General features: G+C 64.7%; 1 protein-coding gene across 2 annotated transcripts in view; it reads right to left on the bottom strand.

Annotated features, from left to right (window-relative positions):
- The window catches only part of KIAA1671 (KIAA1671 ortholog), a 160170-nt gene that overhangs the window by 106962 nt on the left and 38407 nt on the right, over positions 1-14801 (bottom strand). Inside the window, exons 1-3 of one of the 2 annotated variants that reach the window (XM_055146822.1) lie at positions 6066-6198; positions 2747-4285; positions 687-774 (exon numbers count right to left, since the gene is read on the bottom strand). In XM_055146822.1, coding sequence (XP_055002797.1) covers positions 687-774; positions 2747-4285; positions 6066-6157 — 1719 coding nt within the window. In that variant the 5' untranslated portion in view covers positions 6158-6198. Of the gene's footprint in view, positions 1-686; positions 775-2746; positions 4286-6065; positions 6199-14801 lie in introns of those variants that run through there. The other variant, XM_055146823.1, reaches the window with a different exon arrangement.

The following is a 14801-nucleotide window of genomic DNA, read 5'->3' as shown; positions in this document are numbered from 1 at the left end:
CCACAAAGCAGTTATAGCTGTTACTTGATGAGCTCCTTCTTAGGAAACAGATGAAATAAAAACACTTTTTATGCACAATTTAATAGCTGATAATTTCACGCCTGCTGCGTGGTGTCGGGGGAGAGTGGGAAAGTGGACGGGGACTGCGGGGAAGGAAAAATGGGAGGGATTTCTCGTGAACATATTTTAAATCTAGATTTATTTTTTTAATCAAGCAGGTATTCCCATAGAGGCAGAGTTGCGGGGGGGAATCAGTGTCTGACGCTCGTGTTTGCAAACAGCAAAGCCCACGAAGGGGCTGACCAGAAAGGGCTTTTTAGTATGTCTGTCCCCTTGCTAAAGGAAAAACAGGGCCGGAGCGACAGCACGGCGGGGAGGGCGTTTGCCTTGCAGGCGGCCGACCCGGGTTCGATTCCCAGCATCCCATAGGGTCCCCCGAGCACTGCCAGGAGTGATTCCTGAGTGCAGAGCCAGGAGTAACCCCTGAGCATCACTGGGTGTGACCCAAAAAGGAAAAAAAAGGAAAAAGAAGATTCCCCCCCCATAAAAATGCCTATTGTTTGTGAGAGGTTTCGGATTCTTTCCGGGGCTCCCCACAGCTCTCCAGCCCAGACGCGGGGGGGGGGGGGGGGGGGGGGGGGCGGGGGGAACCTCCCAACAGGAAGCCTGGAGCACCAGGCCCGTACCTTTCCTCCGGGTTCCTGGGGAAGCTCGTCCCTCGGTTCAGCACGCTTCTCATACCCGACGTCAGGGCTGGCCGCCCCGCTGGAAAACCTGCGACAAGGACCCAAGTTACACTCCGGTATCACCCCTCTGCCCCCACAGCCCCACCCCCCACCTCGCCCGGGAAGCCAGGGAGGCCAGCCTCCCCACAGCCCACTCCTCCGGCCCCTGGCCACGCCCCGAAGGAAGGACGACCCCAGGGACAGCCTACCTTAAGCACAGCATCCCCTGGGAGGGGCCCCGAGGAGCCCAGGTCCCGGCTCTCCCCGCCTGCCCGCTGGGTCTGACTGTGAGCTCACCCAGCCTCTGTTTCCTCATTTATGAAGCGGGATAATTAGCGCCACCCCCTCGCCTTTTGTAGGGCAGATAAGAGGCTCCCCAGGCCCTAATAGCTACGTGAGGGCGTTGGGGAAGAGTGAAGATGCTCGGGAGGGATAATTACGGGTTGCTGTGAGCTCCCCGGCACAACAGTGGCCCAACCACTGGCGGCTGCTGGACAGGCTCTGGCCCTCTCTGGGCGACCCTGCCTGGCCCCGCCACTGGCCCTCCCTGGGGCCTCAGTTTCCCACGTGGGAGAGGGAGGAGGGAGAAAAGGGAGCGCTGGGGCACCTGTCCGCAGAGCACTGGGAGTGGGGTCTGCAGAGAAAGGGGAGGGGCCGCAAGCCAGGGGAACCTGGTCCACACTTGGCTGTTGAAGGTCTGGCCCTGGGCGTGTGTCGTGGTGTGGACGGGGCCTTTGGAAGCCCCCGAGTCTCAGTCTCCCCTTTGCAGAGGGGGAGGAGGCCTGTGGCACGGGGCCTCCTTGTCACCACACACAGGGGCCCGTTGGCCTGGCTGCGCGGTGGGCTGCTCCCCTGGGGAACTTTTAAGAACAAACAAGAAGGGCCGGAGCGACAGGACAGCAAGCAGGGTGTTGGCTGGCACACGGCCGAGCCGGGCTTGATCCCCCCGCACCCCACAGGGTCCCTCGAGCCCCGCCGGGAGTGAAGGAGAGAGATCCCTGGGCACAGAGCCCGGAGGCAGCCCTGAGCATCGCTGGGTGTTGCCCCCAAAACAAACACAAGAAACAAAACCAACCGACAGAAAGAACAAATGAAAGACAGCAGCCGTGTACACAGCTGACCCAGGTTCAGTCGCCGGCACCCCGGAGGGACCCGCCCCCCCCCCCCACGCTGAGCAATGTCAGGAGTGAGCACTGAGAGCAGAGCCAGGAGTTAAGTCCTCAGCACTGCTGGATGTGTGGCACGCCCCCTAAAAAAAAAAAAGAGCCTCCCCCCAGACCAGCTGCAGTCGAGTATTTGGGGTGTGCAGCCCCAACCCCGGGCTCAAGGCCACACTCAGCGCTGCCCGGGCCAGCTTTCCAGGCCGAAGGGCTCAATAATGCTCGGGTCGGGCCGTACTGGGGGCTACAGCCGGGAGCCGGGGCTGTGGCAGAGCCGGAACTCGGGGCCTCCCGCACGTGAGCCAAGCCCCCCACTCCAAGCCCATCGAGCTGCGTCCCAGGCCCCTTTCCGGGGGATTCTTAACGCCGAGAGACCACCTCCTCCGGCCGGCTGCCCCAGTTCTCAGGGCTGCGGGGCGGTGGACCCGCAATCCCACCCTCCGGAAACCCCCACCCTGACGAGGCACGCAGCGGGTGGCATGCCTGGCACGGACGAGCCGGAGCACACGCCCGGCTTGCCGAGGAGGGCGAGGGAGCGGGAGCCGGGCGAGCTGGATGGGTGGGCCGTCGGCAGGGCTAAGCCGCCACGGGGCGCGGGCGGGGTGTGGGCTGGAGGGCTCGGAGCAGGGAGGCCGGGCCCACGTCTGATTTTACTCCCCGGGGTGACCGGCCCCGGGGTGGGGGGGGGCCCGCTGGGCTGAGCACTGAGACTGAGCCTTCCACTGGGGACACAGACTGAGCCGACGGGGAGCCTGGCCCCGACTTCCTCCCACCGTCACCCGTGCCAGAGGAGGGGGGGCAGTGAGACCAGGAGCCGGCTGGGGGCACCTCGGAGAGGCCCGGGGGGTTCTGCCTACTCACAGTCTGGTCAGGTCCACGGACAGCGGCCGGGCCTGGAACGGCTTCTTCCTCCTCTCCACCTTGGGCTCCAGGCCCTCTGCGGCCCAGCCCTTGACGCGATCCTGGACGCTCAGCCCCACTCTCCCCGGCCCGGGTGCCTCCGAGGACGACGGGGACCCGGGGGAGGCGGGTGGGAGCTCGGTGGCCGCGGCGGGGGCCAGGGGGCTCTCCCCCTCCGCCAGGCTGACGCGCTTCCAGAGGCTGCCCCGGGCGCCCGCCTCTCCGGGGGCCCTGGCCTCCCAGTCGGCCGCTCTGCTCTTGACCTCGGCGGCGGCGGCGGGGCCTCTCCCCGGCCTGAGAGCGGGAGCCTGGGGTGCCTGGCCCCGCTCCCCGTCCCGCGGGTCGCCCGGCGTCTGGTCCCGTGCCGGGGTGTTGGCTGCGGCCGTGCGCAGGACGCCCGTCTCCGCCGGCCTTGGAAGCACCTTCTTCTCCTTCTGCTCCGGGGTCCTGGGGGCCCCCTGCAGGAAGTCTGGGTCCCGGGGGCCCTCTGCTTGGACCGGGCGCTCTCCGTCCACTCTGGGCTCGGGCTCGGCCCTCTCCGGGCCCCGGCGCGGGGCCGCCCCCCGCGCGGGGGGCTCCTCGGCCCCCTTCCTCAGCAGGACCTCGATGTTCTCAAAGCGGGCCGTGAGGTCCATGGACAGCGGCCGGGGCCGTCGCACCCAGGACTTCTCGAGGGGTGTCGGGGGCGTTTTCCCGGCAGGGGCCACCTCCCCCGGCGTCGGCTTCTGCAGCTGGATGGAGTCCATGTAGATGGCGGACACGGGCCTTCTCTTCGGGCGCGGCCGGCTGTCCGGGGCTGGGTCGCCTGGACCGTCCCCGTGGCTGGCCTGGGCCGGCGGCGGCTCCTTGGGGCTGGTCTCGGGGGCAGCGGCTGGCCCCGGGTCCTGCGGCAGGGGGGCTGGCCGGGACAGGGTCCCCACGGGCTTCCGAGCAGCCACAGCGGGCTTGGCGGCCACCTCGGGCCGAGAGCCCACGTGGGGCTCCGGAGTGAAGCCCGCGCTGACCTCGGGGGCGCCCTGGCCCCCCGCGGGGCCCGACCTGCCCGTCTCCGGGGGGACGATGGCAGCGGGGGCGGGGGCGGCGGGGCTGCGCTGCAGGAGGTCGGCCTTGCTGAAGGCAGAGGCGCTGCTCCTCCGGCGGCCGTCCCCGCCGTCCTCCTCCGCCCCATCCTGGGGCTGCCCGCAGGCGGGCGCGGGCCGGGCGGGGCCCCAGGGCGTCACGGGCGACTTCATGCCGGGGGCCGCCTTGGAGAAGGGCCTGGGAGTGAACCGGGGCAGAGGCAGGAGGCGCACGGGGAGCAGGGGGCTTCTCCTCTCCAGGAGGGGCGTCGCGGGCGCCCGCGGCCGGTCACCGGCCGGGCGGAAGTAGGTCCGCTGCAGCGTCTCCTCCTGGGCCAGTCCGGGCAGCGACGACGTCAGGGAGCCCACCTGGAGCCGCGTCACCATGGTTACGGGAGAGGGTCCATGGGGACTCAGGCCCTCCTGCACAGAGAAGCGAGCCCTGAGGAGAGGAAACAAAAAGTTACTCATTTATACTAATTTATTTAGTGGGGGGGGGCTCGAGCGGGGGGGGGGGAGCCACACCTGGCAGTGCCCGGGGCTGGCTCCCAGCCCTGCACTCAGGGGTCGTCACTCCTGGTGGTGCTCAGGGGACCCTATGGGGTGCTGGGGATCGAACCCGGGTTGGCAGTGTGCAAGGCACACGCCCTCCCCGCTGTATTATCTCCCCTCCTCCCCAGAAGAAATTCAGTATCTGTTCAGTGGGAGGGTCTGAGGTGGAAGCAGCCCAGAGTCCAGTTCAATGCCCCCTGCCTCTCCCCACACACACACTGGCCGCAGGGGCCCGGGGGGGGGGGGGCAGCCTGGCCACCACTTCTCGGCCCAGACACGGCGATGACCTCCGTGGGCCTCCCTGCAGCCCCTTCCCTCCGAGGAAGTCGGGAGAGACCCCAGCACCCCCCAGGTTCCCCCCCAGCCCGGGTCACTCCACTCTGCAGGGGTGGGGCTCGGGGAGCAGCGCTCCAGCCGGGCAACTGGCTGGCCCCGCCCCGCCCCTACCTCACGCCACCGCGCCCACCCCCCAGCACGAGGGCTGTATCCCCCTCTCTGAGAACGGCAGTGACACCAGAGGACACCTCTGGGCTCTGCCAAGAGGAGGGGCCTGGCGAGGAACGTGCCGGAAGACGCTGGGAGCAGGGGAGACGGCGGCGGGGACGGAGCCCCGGGCACCCGCTCTGCCCAGCAGCGTTGGGGATGGAGCCTGGGCTTCGGCTCTGCCCAGCCCGGGCCTCGGCAACGTGCTGAGGGCCCCACGCAGGGCCAGGACAGGGCCAGCTGTCCCCGAGGTCAAAGTAACCAAGGACACAGAACGGGGGGGGGGGTGGCCCTGGACACAAACCTCGCTCGGCCCCTCCACCTCTGCCCTGTCCAGACGCCCCCAGTGCTCACTCAGCCTCCCGGGCCGGGGTCCCCTGTGGGGAGACCGTTTCAGCAAACAGCAAGGGCTTGTCTTGAGTGTGGCCCCCCGCCCGCCGCCCATGGGTGGAGAGCCAGGCCCCCACCCAGCCCCGCTCTCTCCAGCTGCCCCGGCCACCGGAGTAGCCGAGCCCTCATGGCAGCGGATGCCGAGCGAGGTTGCCTGGGTTCCCAGAGACCCCCGTGCACTCCCCCTTTACAATCCCACCTGGCTACAAACTATCCCTTGCTCCTCTCGGGAGCCAGACGAGTTACAATGTAGCGGCGTCCTGGCCCTATCCCTGGCCGCACCCTCAGGCCAGTGTCCTCCTCTCCCCGCTCCTAACTGGCCAGAGCACTGCAGGGGGCCCTCCGCGCAGGGGCGGGGTGGGGCAGGCATTCTGCTCTACGCCAGGTGCCACCTCCCATCCTGGCCGACCACGGCGGGGAGGGGGTGGGGGCAGAGGTTCACTGCGGGAGAGAGAGGCAGGCAGATGACTAGGACGTGACTCCCTCCTGCCGCGCCCCGCGGTGCTGGCACGGGTCTCGGCCCCCCGGGCTGGAGCACGGAGGGGGAGACAACCCCTCAGCAACGACCCGGCTCCCAGACACTCAGGACACACCCCCCCATAGACCCCCCCCCCCGGCCCCACGGGGGATCTCCGGGAAGCCTGCTCCAGAACCTTCCACGGCCCAGACCAGGAGACACTGGACCACCAGGCGGGAGGCGGGGGACAGCCACGGGATCTGGGGACAGGCGGAACCCGGAGCTGCCCCCTCCCCAGCACCCCCCGCCCCCCGTCCCCGCGTGCAGCAGCCTCACTTACCCCCCCGCTGGCAGGCCCCGCCCCAGGGGCAGGTGTGAGGGCTGGAGGGAGCCCCCGGAGCCCCCTCCCTGTGGGGAGGACCCCACCCCCATCCCGGGCAGGGGCAGCGGGCAGGCCCCGAGGGCCGGTGCTCCCTGGCAGCCGAGTCTCCGAGGCGCCCGCCGGGGCGAGCAGGGCGGGGCCCACCTCCCGGGCTCCGGAGCGCTGGCAGTCTGGGCGCAGAAGGCGCGCACGCACCCGGCGCGCGTCGCATGCGCTGGCATCGCCCCAGCTCGGAAACCCCAGAGAGCACCCCCCCGCGCCCCGAGGCGGGTGCCAGGAGGCCCGGGTCCTCAGGGGCCGCCCCGGGAGCCCCAAACCTCTCCCGCTGCTGGCAGTGCCTGTGCTGTGCAGAGATGGACCAGACCCGCCCCGCACGGGGGCACTCCACACACACACACACACACACACGTGCGCAGAAACACACATGCACGCATGCATACACGTGCACACACGTGCATACATGCATATGCACATAAGCACACACACAAGCCTGCAGACACATGCATACACACACACACACACACACACACACTATTGCAATGTCGGGTAACAAACACCACGGCATGTCTAGGGAGGCGACATGGAAACACAGGAGCAGGACCAGCTGCCTAGATCCGGGAATGGGGGTCCCTGAATGCCCGGGGGAGAGACGGCTCGGAGCACCCCGGGGCGCTCTGCCCCAGTCCTCCCACTTCCACTCCATTGTGATGATCTGGACACTGCACCCCTCCCCCACTACACACACACACACACACGCACATGCACACATACACACACACAGAGCTCAGGCCCCTCCACCCAGGCTAACCCCCCTGGTGAATCCTAGTTCACGGGGTGCCGCAGGCAGCTGGCAGAGGGCGCCCGTCACTCCAGGGGTCACGGCTATGTGCCAAAAAAAAAAAAACCTGGCACAGTGGACCGGTGTGACATGTGGCAGCACCGAAAACCTTGTCCTCGATAAACAATAGTGGGGAGAATACGTCAGTCACAGCCTCCCGGCCCCAGCCGCCTCTCTGCCTGAGCCCCCGGCGGTCCCGGTCACTGGAGCTAGGGCCGCAGAGAGCAAGCCTCTCTGGGCGCCGCGGGCCCACGGCGGCCGGGGCCTGGGGCCCAGGGGCAGGGCAGGGAGCGTCTATGCGGACGCCGAGGGGGCCAGCCCACCCCGAGGCCCACACAGAGCACCTCAGCCACGCCAGAACAAGGGAAGCCGGGGTGAGAGCACGGTGGGCAGGGTGCTTGTCCTGCACATGGCCGACCCGGGTTCAATGCCCGGCATCCCTTAGGGTCCCCTGAGCACGGCCAGGAGTGATTCCTGCGCGCGGAGCCAGGCGGAAGCCCTGAGCATTGCCGGGCGTGGTCCCTCACCCACACACAACCCCCAGATCCAAAAAAACATGTGGAACACAGGGGTCTCACTGATTCTGCACAACCTGCTGATTGAGGGTCGCGGGTGTGGTGGGGTCCCTGGACCTTCCCCAACTGCGGGGAAGGGAAGGTGAAAAGGGTGCAGGAGACTCATCCCAGCCCCTTCCCAGACACCTGCTGCTCTGGGAGGCGCCATCTCTACACCCGGGGCTTCCGCTCAAGTTTCTCTTCCAACGACCTGGCCCGGGAGCAGGGGAGGGGGCCAGGGGCAAGGCAGGTGCCTCGTGTGCATGGCGGCAGGAAGGAATCAGCCAACTCCCGACTGTCTCCAAGCGTGAGGGGGAGGGGGGCGCTTTGACACCACTGCAGTGGACGGCGGCAAGGAGACGAGTCTTTGCCGAGCCTAGAAATCCAGGATTCCCAGGTTTGCATGTAACCTGGGGTACAACACAAGGAAGCGGATGGAAATAGAGGCTTCGAAATCTTACTTGAAATGTGTCCCATATGTCAGGACTAATTTAAGAGATGCAGAGTCTCTTCCAAAACATTTCGGAAGCCCACTCACGGAGCCCAGCTGCTATTTATTCCTGGGGTGGCCTTGCTCCCTTTCTTTTTTTTTTTTCCCCCTTCTGGTTTTTAAATGTATTTGTCCCGTGGCCTAAGTCAGGTAAATGAGAGCTTTCCAGACAGAGAAGGCTTCTGCAAGCAAGCAAGCCGTGTCTGGTGTTAGATGCATGAGTCGAACACCAGATGGACATGGGGGGTGGGTGGGGGGGTGTCAGCCAGGGGCAAACGAACAGGGTCCTGTTGGGGAGGAGAGGGTCCCTGTGACTCTAGTCGGACCTCAAGCACGGGGGTGGGCCGGAGAGATAGCACAGCAGGTAGGGCGTTTGCCTTGCATGTGGCTGACCCAGGTTCAATCCCCGGCACCCCACAGGGCCCCCCCCCAGCACCACCGGATGTGGCCCCAAAATCACACAGTGCACACAGTGGGGGTATCCAAGGGTCTGTCTCTCTGATGCTGTGCCCACCACCTTCACCCCCCCCCACTCTGGCCAGCAGCCTCTGACATTCCCATTCCCTGCCCTTCCCTGTTTTCCAGGGAAGCCGGACAAGCAGGCCGGCGTCGTGGGGGCTCCCTGTCCATCCCGCAGTCCCGGGGACCTTCCTCCCACACACCAGGCTCTGTGCTGGGCTGGGGGCGCTGTCTGGGAGCCCGCGGTCTCCCGGACTGGGGAGTGGTGGGAGAAACCCCGGAGCCCCACTGCCACCACCACCTCACCCCTCCCCGGGAGGAAGAAGAGAAACATTTCCATTCACAAACCCTTTGGCAGCGTCTCGGGGACTCAGAGGCGTTGATTCATGCTCGCAGCTGCTGCTGCTCTTTCATAATTACCCCCGGAGCCGACTGCGGGGGGGTGGGGGGGGCTCACTGGGCCCGTCTCCGGGTGCTCTTTCCCGGGAATGCCACCATCTGGAGGGGTGGCGGCGAGGGGGCGGGCCGACCCGGAACCGGACCGGGAAGCCAGGCTAGTGGTGCAAACAGCGCTGTGCCGTGGTGCCCGGCACTCAGGTCACGTGCGTGCCCGGGCAACCCCCCCCTCAACGCCCCCAGGGAAAGCTGAGACGCATGGTCCAGACTCGAGGTTCTGCCACCCACGGGCCCCAGATGGGAAGGACTCGGGGTCCAAATGCCACTGCAGTGCTCTGCTCCCCCGGGGCGAGGGCCCCGGCTCCATCCTCCAACGGCCCGGTCCTCCCAGGACCCCCGTCACCGAGCATCCCCTCAGCCCTGGGCCACACCCACCAAGGGCGGCCTGGGAAGCCTCGGTCCCACGGGCCTGACCGGGGGCAGGGAGGAGACAGGCCTTAAACCACCACGGGATTAAGTGACTTGGAGCGGGCGACACCTGCGGCCGGGAAGGCCGAGGAGCCGTCTAGGTGGGAGGGCCGGGGGCGGGCGGCCCTGAGCAGCGCTGCTCAGACCCACCTCCGTGATGCCCAGGAGGCCACGCGGCGTCGGGACTCGAACACGGGTCGGGTGCATGCAAGTCGCGTGCCCGAACCCCCTGGCCTGCGAAGGGACGTTCAAAACCCGCCCGGCTGGGCCCGGGGGACAGCCGGGAGGGCGTTGGCTTTGCACGAAGCCCACCCTGGATGTGATCCCCCCGAGTCCCGCCAGGAGTAATTCCTGAGTGCAGAGCTAAAAGGAAGCCCTGGGCCTGGAGCGATAGCACAGCAGGGAGGGCGTTTGCCTTGCACGCGGCCGACCCAGGTTCGATTCCCAGCATCCCATATGGTCCCCTGAGCACCGCCAGGGGTAATTCCTGAGTGCAGAGCCAGGAGTAACCTCTGTGCATCGCCGGGTGTGACCCCCCAAAAAAAGCAAAAAAAAAATTAAAAATAAATAAATAAATAAAAGGAAGCCCTGAGCACTGCTGGGTGTGCACCCCCATCCACCCCCCCAAAAAAATAACCCACCCCCTGGCCGCCCCCCTTATCTCTGCAGGGATTCTCCTTCACGCTCTTCCTGACCGACTCCGGAGTTTGTAACATTCACAGCCCTGGGCTGGGTCCCTCCGCCCCTGGGGCGAAGAGTCTCTGAGGCCTGGCAGAGTCTCGGTCCCCTCCCCTCTGTGGGCTGCCCCCACCCACTCACTTCAGCGCAGGGAGCCCCCACAGAGGGCACCAGAGCCTCCTCTCCTCGCCTTCAAGCCTCTGCCATCACCCTTTCCTCCCTCAAAGACTCAGCCCCAATGCCATCACCTCCTCCGGGAAGCCTTCCCTGGTGCTTTCAAGGTGCTCCTTCCCGCGTGCAAGGTGAGCGCCCTCCCCACTGCACTGTCCCTCCCCCACCCTGTCTCATTTTCTGATTCCCCACTACTGACTGCGTCCCCCCCCAGAGAATTTCAGGCCCCACCCCTGGAAGGCTGGCCAGGACCCGTGCTCCGCCCCTGAGCTGTCTCCGGAGACCCCGCCTGGATTCTTCCAGCATCTCCCTCCCAGAAGCTCCCCTGGAGCTGTTGGTCTTCCCAGGAAGCTGACAAGCAGAGGTGCTGGGCCTGGAGGGCTGCCTGGAGGCACCACCCACCAGCGAGCACCTGAACAGAGTGGTGCAAGGGCCTTGGTGGGCTGTGTGTGCGACCACAGCCACACCCGCGGGGCGGGGCGGGGCGGGGTGGGGACGCTCTCTCTGGGGTGGGCAATGAAAACAGCTAAGCAGGGGCCAGGGAGCCGATCCAGGAACTGAGCACGTGCTCCGCCCGCGGGAGGCCCAGGAGTCGAACCCGGGCATCCCACAGGCCCCTGAGCACTGCCAGGAGTGACTGAGCACCCACCCCTGGGTGTGGCCCAAAGGCAAGGGCAACACCAAGTGGACGGGGCCGCTGCACGTGAACAGCTTGCTGCGTGTTTCAGGGGGCTGGGGGGTGGGGGGTGGGCCACACCCGGTGATGCTCCGGCTTCCCTCCTGGCTCTGCACTCAGGAGTCACTCTTGCGGCAGTGCTCGGAGGACCCTATGGGATACCGGCTGCTGAACCCCGGATGGTCGCAGGCGAGGCAAACGCTCTCTCCCCACTGTCCAATCCTCCCGGCCCCGCTCTGACCTCGTCCTGCCCCCGGAGCCCCTGCAGCAGGGGAGGGGTTTGGTTCTGGCTTTGGTTTGGGGACCACCACCAGCTGTGCTCATGAGCTACCCCTGGCTCTGTGCTCAGGGAGCACGCCGGGCAGTGCTCAGGGGGCTCTCCGGGGTGCCGAGGGTCGAACCCGGGTCAGCTGAGTGTAAGGCGAGTGCCCTACCTGCTGCACTATCTCCCCGGGCCCGGCCCCGGGATGAAGGAACTGAAGCTGAGGGGTCAAGGGTCCGCCTGTGGCTGGTGGTTCCCATGGTCCCTCCCTGCAGAACGTCTTCCAAAGTCCACGCGGGCTTAGCTGGGACAGGCTGTGCTTCAGGGTGCCGGGGTGCTCGGGACACCTGCCCCCCCCCACCCCCGGGCTGGCTGTCGGCAAAGAAGCCAACCTCGGGGCTGGAGTGATAGCACAGCAGGGAGGGCGTTTGCCTTGCACGCGGCTGACCCAGGTTCGATTCCCAGCATCCCATAGGGTCCCCTGAGCACTGCCAGGGGTAATTCCTGAGTGCATGAGCCAGGAGTGACACCTGTGCATCACTGGGTGTGACCCAAAAAGCAAAAAAAAAAAGAAGTCAGTGAGGACGTGCGCCGGGTTTGGGAGGGACAGCAGTTGGGGATGGGAGGGCGTATCCCGAGAATGAAGGCGGGAGCCACCACTTCTGGGTATTTGCCCGGGAGACGTGAGAGCAGGGAGGCAAACAGATTCGGACTCACTGGTGAGCAGAGCGGGGATCCGTAACGGCCCAAGGCGAGAAACAACCCAAGTGCCTGTTGACGGGTGAACACATCCACCAGACACGTCTATGTGCACGGCGGAAGGTTATCCAGCCTCCGGAAGGGAGAGAGTGGGGACGGGAGAAACAGGGAGGCCTCACAGACATGATGCGAAGTGCATGGGGAGCGTCACCCAACGATGAACCGGTGCCGGGAAATGATAGCCCAGGAGAGGTTGAGGCACTTGCCTTGCACGTGGTTGACCCGGGTTTGATCCCCGGCACCACACAGGGTCCCCCAAACACTGATCCCTGAGCACAGAGCCAGGAGTAAGCATCCCTGAGCACCCCTGGGCGGGGCCCAACCCCTCCTCCAAAAGAAAACGCATCAAACACTGTATGATGCCACTTTTGTGGCATCTGGAATGACCAGACGGGAGCTGAAAGGAGGGGGCTGGTGCGGCTGGGGAGTGAACGTCTGCCGGGATGTTCAGCAGGAGATGACGAAGAGATGGATGTCGGCGAGGGTGGAGTGAGTGCGAATTAATGTCACCGGACTGTCACTGTCACTCACTGTCATCCCGCTGTTCATCGATTTGCTCGAGCGGGCACCAGTAACGTCTCCACTGTGAGACTTGCTGTTACTGTTTTTGGCATATCGAATACGCCACGGGGAGCTTGCCAGGCTCTCTGAGAGGGATGGAGGAATCGAACTCGGGTCAGCCGCGTGCGAGGCAAACGCCCTACCCACTGTGCTATCGCTCCAGTCACTGGACTACAGACTTAAAATAACTAAGCTGGGGACCAGACAGATAGTACCGCAGGCACCGATCCCTGACGCCCCCTACGGTCTCCTGAGCCCTGCTGGGAGTGATCCCTGAGCACAGAGCCAGGAGTAGCCCTGAGCACAGCGGGGCATGGCTCAGCCCCCACCCCACGGCCCCCCGCCCCCGCAGCCTTAAGACGATAAACGTTGTGTTACTTCTATTTGACCCCATTTCAAAGCAGGCGCTACAACGGCTTGAAGGGCCTCCTGCACGCACGCGAGAGGCCCAGGGCTGGTCCCCAGCTCTGCACGGTCCCCCAAGCGCCAAGCCAGGAGTGGCCGCCGAGTGCAGCCAGGTGCAACCTCCTGAACAAAACAAAAATAAAAACAAGGCATCGAATACAAACCAAACGGAAGGCCGGAGGTTTAACTACCACATGACTCAGCGCCGAGAGACCCGTGACCTGGAAGTCACTCTATTCAACGCCCTCCAGGGACCCGGGGACGATTCCGGGGGCCAACGCACACGGCACCACACTGACCCGGAGCTAGGAGGGCCGAGAGTTGGGTCCCCGGCACTTGGCCCACATGCTGACTCTGACCGCCCCCCCCAACCCCTGCAGCCCTGCTGATCGGGATCCCCCTCCCCCCCAGGTCGGTGACCTCTGGCACAGAGCACGCGTGTGACTCCTGGCACCCCACCCCATCACACAGGGGAAGGAAAGGGGAGTAGCTGGGTCACGCGAGGAATAATCATAAAAGCCCAGGAGATGACCTGCATGGAAAGGGGCGGAGGAAACCAGAGCTGGCGGAGGTTCAGGGGAAATAAGAAACGCCCAGACTGCCGGTGGGCACGGGAAGGGGTCCAGCCAGCCTCGAAGGAAAAACAGCGAGAGGGACGCGCAAAAATACTCCAGGGCCCGGGAAGAAGTCCAGCGTGCCGCATTCGGCGTGCAGTAAGGAGCTGCTGGGTTGGAAAAGAAAATTCACGTTAGCCAGATGCTGCAGCTCCTCCGCTCCCGGGTAGCAGCCCTGTGAAGAAAGACCGCGGATTCAATATACGTGCCCCTCTCTGTTCACTGTGGCACTGTGTACCGTGACCCAGGTAGGGACACGACGCCAGTGTGCAAGAGATTACGGGCAAAGAGATGAAGAAGACTGGGGGGGGGGCGCGGGACACAGAGCCTTGCACACAGCCGGATCAACTGGGGTTCGATCCCCAGCATCCCAGGTTGTACCCCCCAAGCACCGCCAGAAGTAATTCCTGAGGACAGAGCCAGGAGTGAGTTCTGAGCATTGCCGGGTGTGGCCCCCAACAAATTAGAGAACAGCTACACAAACAGACTGCTGTTGGAGGGGCGGGAGCAATAGCACAGGGGGGAGGGCATTTGCCTTGCACTCAGAAAACCCAGGTTCAATTCCCAGCATCCCATAGGGTCCCCCGAGCACCACCAGGAGTAATTCCTGAGTGCATGAGCCAGGAGTCACCCCTGTGCATCGCTGGATGTGACCAAAGAAAAAAAAAAAAAAAAAACCTATGTAGGGGGGCTGGGGTGATAGATAGTACAGCAGGGAGGGCTTTTGCCTTGCATATGGTCTACCCATGTTTGATTCCCAGCATCCCATATTCCCTGAGCACTGCCAGGAGTGATTCCTGAGGGCAGATCCAGAAGTAAGTTCTGTGCATTGCCAGGCGTGGTCCCCCCCCCAAATAAGAAAAAAAACAGGAAGACCCTTGTTTTAGGAATTTAAAGACCCATGTGGGGGGTCTGGAACCATTAGTACATCAGGTAGGGCACTTGCCTTGCACACGGCCTACCCAATGTTCAATTCCCAGCAGCCTATATTGCTTGAGCACTGCCGCAGGAGTGATTCCTGAGTGCAGAGCCAGGCGTAACCCCTGAGCATTGCCGGGTGTGGCCCCAGAACAAAATCAAAATAAAAGCCCGTGTAGGGAGGACCATCTGTCCCCGCTGGAGGGCTCTGGGATTTATTACAAGAGGTTCGGGGGACTCCAGGCTCAGTCTCGGCAGCCTTTCGGGGTGTGTATTGACAGGAGGGGCGCCCCGTAGCTCAATGGGAACAGCTTCTCCCCAGCATTCCTGGGTCCAGGTGCAGCTGCTGATGTGGAGAAAGAACGCTCCCACTTATCTTGACGCCTCGTCAGAACATCCGCCTTTTCAATTCCCATTGGCCAGTTCCTTCCTACTATTTGTGCTA

This window comes from Sorex araneus, chromosome 9 (genome assembly GCF_027595985.1).
Source record: "Sorex araneus isolate mSorAra2 chromosome 9, mSorAra2.pri, whole genome shotgun sequence".
Taxonomy (NCBI): Eukaryota; Metazoa; Chordata; class Mammalia; order Eulipotyphla; family Soricidae; genus Sorex; species Sorex araneus.
This window is presented reverse-complemented; position numbering and strand designations above follow the sequence as displayed.